The sequence below is a fragment of the Megalops cyprinoides genome, chromosome 3 (assembly GCF_013368585.1).
Source record: "Megalops cyprinoides isolate fMegCyp1 chromosome 3, fMegCyp1.pri, whole genome shotgun sequence".
Taxonomy (NCBI): Eukaryota; Metazoa; Chordata; class Actinopteri; order Elopiformes; family Megalopidae; genus Megalops; species Megalops cyprinoides.
This window is the reverse complement of record NC_050585.1, coordinates 4824596-4831111: the sequence shown is the minus strand read 5'-3', so window position 1 is coordinate 4831111 and position 6516 is coordinate 4824596. Positions and strand designations below refer to the sequence as shown.

The 6516-nt window shown below is 44.4% G+C and overlaps 1 protein-coding gene across 1 annotated transcript; it reads left to right on the top strand.

Moving 5' to 3' along the window:
• The first annotated feature begins 366 nt into the window (after positions 1 to 366).
• Positions 367 to 6165, top strand: LOC118775505 (myb/SANT-like DNA-binding domain-containing protein 2). Its single transcript, XM_036525458.1, has 4 exons — positions 367 to 812; positions 1555 to 1807; positions 3909 to 3972; positions 5005 to 6165. Exons 1-4 carry the CDS (start codon positions 372 to 374, stop codon positions 5891 to 5893), a joined length of 1647 nt encoding a protein of 548 aa, XP_036381351.1. The 5' UTR covers positions 367 to 371; the 3' UTR covers positions 5894 to 6165.
• Positions 6166 to 6516: the final 351 nt, after the last annotated feature.

Below are 6516 nucleotides of genomic sequence, written 5' to 3'. Positions count from 1 at the left end.
AACACTAAACTGAATGGTGAATTGACTGCTGGCCATTCCAGTCTGATCAGACTTCTTTTTTTACGTCTGATTTGGCAGACTACAGTATCAGTGAGGCTTTATGGGCAACTGTGGGAATATGTCACTAGGCTGAAATCAAACATTATTTTAAATAAATTATTTAGAAACACTGTTCAAAAACGCCATTCTTTGGAAATATTTATAATGTGGCTTTCTAGAACATGTTGTCCTCATCTTTAGGTTCAACCACAAGCAGACAGCATGTTCGGCTGGCCCCCTGCTGCTGACTGTCTGCCACTATCCCGAAATGCACCCGACCCACAAACTAGACGTCAGCTTCCCCTCCCCCTCCCCTTAGCAACAGAACCAAGATGGCGGCGCCCAGTAACGCTGATCATTCGCCCGAAATATCTACGCCGTTGAAGACCCCTAAAACCGAAGTTCCGTCTCCAGAATCAGAAGATTTGAGCGATAGCAACCAGTATCATTCCAACCCGTCTACGCCCAACCGTTTCTCGCCGCTCAACGTGGGTCTCTCCTTTACTGGAGGCGCAGGCCGAAGTGGATCGGCCTCGGCTTCCAACAGCTTCACCGCCTGCCGGGGCATGTCGTGGACTCCGTCCGAAACAAATGCCCTGATCGCCGTATGGGGCAACGAAAGGCTAACCGAGGCGCGGATGCAGCAGTTGGAGGTCGCAGGTACCGTGTTTTCCGGAAAGGCGCCGGGGCCAGCTATGTACGAGCGGGTATCCAGAGCCTTAGCAGAGCTCGGCTATGAAAGGACCCCGTCCCAATGCCGGGAGAGGATGAAGGTAAACACAGAGATGACGAAAAACATAACCTGATCATATAGCACATAGCTAGCTAGTTATACACAGCTAGTGTAACTGATTCTTATACTATATGCCCCACGCATGTCGAAATTATAGTACGTCTGCATGGTGTCATTTTTAGTGATCATTAGCTATTTCATACAACTTTGTAAACGTTGCAGACTTGCCGGCTAGTTATCCAGCTAGGTAGGCTGTTAGGGGTAATTGCAGCGGCTTTGGCATTTCGAGAGTTATACTAGTTTGCTAATTATCCTAGCTGCGAGCTAGTGAAGACAGTTGCAGTGACACATTTGCAGCAACCTAGCCGAATCGCTAAAGAAAGCCTACTGTTCCAAAAGCATAAACCTAGCCAAGTTAGCCAGGTTTATATTGTCAGCGTAATAACTATAGATTATGACTGCTTAAGTTAGTGTTAACGTTAGCTGTTAAGTACATTGGTAGGTAGCCTACTACATTGCAATGTCTGCTGTGAGTTTTGGTGTTTGGGTAGGCAAATATGTATGACCATGGTAACCTCCATGTAAAAGGACGCCTAGTGAAGTGTTTTGAATATTTTAATTGAATTGAAGCTCCATCATTAACTACCTCACACTTGTTTAGCAAAGTAGCAAATTGGAGAAACACAGGGCCAGCCAGTCTGCGGCGTTTTTTGTCACGATCAGCTGAGTGTGAATGAGTTCTCGTTGAGCTGATACCTGGTCTTGACCGTGTTTGACGACAGACGCTGCGGCGGTGTTACAGCCGCGTAAAGGAGCACGGCATCGGCAAGAGGAAGAGCAGCTACTCCATCGAACAGCTGGAGAAGGTGTTCGGCCAGGGGGGCTGGGACTCCCAGACCTGCCAGCCCGTCCTAATCAACAGCAGCGGCTTGTATCAGGAGATGGAGTCGGACGGCAGCACCATGGAGGATTACTCCCAGGAGGACTGGTGCAACCAGGAGCTGTCCGCCTTCCAGGAGGGCGAGATCGAGGCCGGTGAGCAGGGCCCTGAGCAGTGACACTATCGTTAATGCGTGCTGCTGCCTTAGTCCTAAGGCTAAGAAACATGATCTTGAGGGAAGGGGATGTTGGGTTGCATGACGAGATTGATGCAGAGGATTGACTGTCAGGAGGCAGAGCAGCCCCCAACCCTCCAATAGAGCCCCTGGACTATTAGTAGTGAACCCGTTATGCATTACTTCCAATGGTAGAAGTCTGAAACATTTCTTGGTTCGATAAACCTAGTTGAGCCCAAGTGAGTTGTCTGATTTTTTCAGTAGCTTTTACATGCATCCTATGGATTTAAAACCCCCTTATGAACTGGTTAATCAATAGGCATGAGGCGGTCGATTGAATTCTCCACGCTAAACGTTTAGCAAAATGGAGTTCAGGAGACATAATAATTTCGAAACTATAATCCTCCCGCAAATAATGCTGATTACAAAAGACAAATATAACATGGTTGAAAAAGTTTTCCGTTTTCCAACGCCTGCCCGTGCCATTATTCACGATATACCGCAGATTTTGTCATACTGCTTTTTTAAACTGATACACAATTGTCTGAACTCTCATCTTAGCTAGTGTACAAGACACAGTAGTTAACGTTAAGACCGTAGAGGTTAGTCGCTGCTTTATTGCAAAAACCTCTTGAAAGATGTGGTGAATGTTTCCATCTTCCATACCTTAATTTAGTTCTTTGTGATGTGAAATTAATCGGTTACAATATGTTTATCAATGCGCAATGATATTAAAACGATGTACGAAAATTCCATATACTCATGGTACATTGGTGAATATTGTCATAATGCATCTACTGAGAACTAGTGGACAGAATGAGTACAGCAAGTAAAATTCCACTGACATGTTAGTAAAAGATGTAAATTACATTTTAGCCAGTTTTAGTCTAACTGACACGGTAATTCGATGAGAAGGGGTTTTAAGGTTACTAAATATTTAGTCATTTTATGATTTCCTTAATTTCGAAATTGCGATACTTCGTCTCATGTCTATTGATTACTACTGAAGAGCGTACCGTGTCAATTTTCATATTTATGCAGGATGAACATACTGCTATAATTTCAACGATGTGAGTCACCGGAGCACCGTTCATTTGCAAACAAAGTAGATGTCACAGGGTCACATGTGACAGGATCGGTGTAAGTCATGCACGTCAACATTGTTTATCAGAAGCCAGATCACCTTGGTAACAGCTAAGTTTTGTTTCCCATGAGCCATAGCTATTTTTAGCCTTTTGCCTTTCTTCTTAATTATATGTTATGAAATAATATGAAAGCCATTGCAGTTAGAAGGCGAAAACAGAAAATGAAAAACTTTTACCACATTAATGTAGTAAATTGAGGCTGATACCAGAAGAGGTTTTGTTCTCAGATGTTTCTAGGGTTAAAACATTATGAGAAGCTTTTGATCAGGAGACTGGTTTAGACTCATGGCTGACATTTTATGCGTGCATTTTTTTCTACTGTGTTTATGGAAGTGAGATGGCTGTAGGCTGTGTGTTGAACACAGTCATTCTGAGGTACAGTTGACAGTCAGGTGAACACAAATAATAGCGGTGACTTCCTGTGTTTAAAGTCACTTTGTAATTTTGCCTCTCTCTCAGTGCAATGTGCTCTTATTACACAGCTGTAACAGTTATACATTAGAAAACATCTGGTAGTATTAAGGATTTGGGTCTGAAATATTGCAAACAATACAGTAGCACCTCTTACATAGTTAAAATGACTGTTGTCTATTAATAACTGCAGGTAAAATGACTGCCTTTTTCTGTAATGGTATAATCTGACAGGTGAAACCAGTTTTTATTGCCTTTAAATCTGTTTGTTTAATGGTTTTAAGTCAATATTTGTATGATGCTTTACAAGTGGTCAAACTCCACTTATTTAGCGAAAGTCTTTGACAGATTCAGTCAGCCTGCTCACTGTGCATGGACACCTCGGTCAGTGCCCCCCTCAGAGTGATTGTTAAACCAACCAAGGTTTGGGGACTGTCGGTCAAAATAGCATTTTGTTGTGGCATGCTTGTGCATTTCTGATCTGAAGCCTGTCTGAAGATAACTCTGGCTTTTGGTCTTTTTCAGAGGAAATCCAGCTTCCAAAGAACCGAGTCCTGCAGCTGAGACAGGAATCGTCAGAAGACCTCCAGTAAGTTTCAGGGAATGAATCACCGCTGGCCCCCAACATGAACTTGTCTTAATACATTTCTCACCATCAATTACACCCGATAATTGAGAATCAAGCCAAAGTCACCTTTACCCTTTTATGCATTGATCCCCCTTCTGACTGTTACATCTTTCTTATTAACCAACTATTTAGTTCACTACAGCTTGCCAATGTTTTTATTATCAGAAGCAAAGTAATTTGTAGAGGTTTCCATGTTAATTCAACCAGGAGTCAGTTGGTGTAAATGTTCTTTCCCTGGTGATCTGCGTGACTGAATAGATTATGCGCCTAGTACTAATATAATGAAAGGCCATAATTGTTCCACTTTAGCTTCACATATCATATAGACAGTGTTTCAAAAGGACACTGTGAAGTTCAAAAATAGAGTTTTATCAGCTTCTCTGGGTCTATTTGTATTCTCACAGTATCAAGATTCAGGACTTCAGATATTGCAGCCAATATAAGAGCACCTCTTACAAATTTAAAGTTACCACAGTCTATCAGTGTATGGTAAAACTACCTATACAATGCTAAAACTGAAGCTGTTAAAACTCCACTACCACACATATAAAACTACCTTATATTGCCATTAAATATCTTTATGTATTTGCATTTTGCAGTTTCCAGTTTATACCCATTTAAGGGGTTTAAATCAATATTTTCTGTAACACTACAACATTACAAACGATCAGACTTCACAAAATCATCTGTTAATGTGCTGCTTGGGAAAATAATACACCTCCTACATGATGTAAAGTTATTAAATCAATTTTGAAAATTATTTGTTCTGATTTTCTTCATAACAGTGCAGCATGACATTTTACTTTTGTGTCACATATTGTATAAACAGTGTCAAAAGGACTCTTCACTGTCATGAGCACAGTTTTCATTTTATCTTCTCTTGGTGCATTTACCTCATTTATCCTGCTCCAGTGAAACAAAGCCTTTCCAATGCAGTGAGATTCTTTAGTTTACCCAGGCATCTCCCTCACTGTGTGTTTCTGAACGTTGCAGGCGACAGGAAGTGATGCAGAACGTGGTGCGCATCCTGGAGTCGGTGCATGTCAAGTGGGAGCACTTCCAGACGTGGACGGACTTCTCCCGCCTGCACCTGTCCAACAAGCTGGCCATCTTCGGCGTGGGCTACAACACGCGCTGGCGGGAGGAGATCCGCTACCACTACGCCGAGATCAGCTCGCAGGTGCCGCTGGGCAAGCGTCTGCGCGAGTACTTCAACCCGGAGAAGGCCGAGGGCCGCGTCGTCATGACCAAGGTGCAGAAGATGAACTGGAAGAACGTCTACTACAAGTTCCTGGACATCACCATCAGCGAGGCGCGCTGCCTGGAGCTGCACATGGAGGTGGACTGGATCCCCGTGGCGCGGTCGCGCGTGGCCAGCTGCGGGGAGAGTGCGCAGTACCTGCTGCCCGGCGGCATCCCCAAAACCTACGGCCTGTACGCCATCGGGTACGAGGAGGAGGAGGCTGCCCCGGCCCCCGCCCCATCCAGCCCGGGGGACGGGCCCTCGTCGCCCGAGCCCAGCGAGCCCGACCCCGGCCTGACCCAGACGGAGCCGCCGGGGAAGGAGGGGGCGTTGTCGGCGACCTCCAAAGTGACTTACTGCTACCTGGGCATTGCAGAGGACAGGACCCTGCAGCAGTGCCTCGTCCAGCACTTTCAGAGCTCGGGGAAGTACTACGGCAGGGGGGAGCCCTCTGCGGTCACGAAGTTCCTGCTGGCAAACTGCGGCCTCCAGCCCAAGGAAGGGGGCTCCCCCCGAGCGGCCATTTACATCAAATTCATTGAGGTGGAGTTGGACTTTCTTTCGGCGGGGTCACTTGTGGAATGTCTAGAAATCGCCATTGGTTACTCCTTAAAATTTAACAAGAAGGAGACATTGTAACAACTCCCCCACCTCCTTGTTTTTCCAGTGACATGGAAAAATGTCTGTATTTGCCCCCCCCCCCCCCCAACTTTTGCAGCTACGCTTTTATCAGGGAGTCTGTCTGTATCTTTCAGATGGGATTGATAATCTGGGGCAGGGCCTCTGCGGGGGGGGCGGGGGCAGTGAGAGGAGGGTGCGGTCATGTGATTTTACAACTGCCTTTTTCTTGCCCTTGTTATTGAAGTGTAACTTCAGCCAACGTGCCAGATAAGACCCCTAGGTAAAGCTGAAATCGGGAAAGGTGAACTTTTAATGAACTGTGGAAATTCTATAATGAGTATAAATATAAAATCTATCTATATATATATATATATAAATATATTTAAGAATATATATATATTGACGTCGTCAAGCATTCCAGCATTTCCAAACATGTCTTTCAAAGAAGAAAATGTATATTTTTTGTTGTAATTTTTTTATTTGTGAACACACAGTGACTTTTTGAGTATTATGGTTTTCAGATCACCTTCTTGTATGTTTACATTGTTGGGAAAACAATAAACAGGCCACTGTCCATTCATTTGCCATTCACTGAACACTTCCAAGGTCTTGCACTGGTTATTTCCTCCCTGATGGACCAC

Bases quoted from the DNA above. Each gene is read 5' to 3' on its own strand.
- LOC118775505 (XM_036525458.1), top strand. From the start codon at position 372: ATGGCGGCGCCCAGTAACGCTGATCATTCGCCCGAAATATCTACGCCG. The intron at 1,808-3,908 runs GTGAGCAGGGCC...GGTCTTTTTCAG, and splicing joins GGAGGGCGAGATCGAGGCCG to AGGAAATCCAGCTTCCAAAG. The intron at 3,973-5,004 runs GTAAGTTTCAGG...TGAACGTTGCAG, and splicing joins GAATCGTCAGAAGACCTCCA to GCGACAGGAAGTGATGCAGA.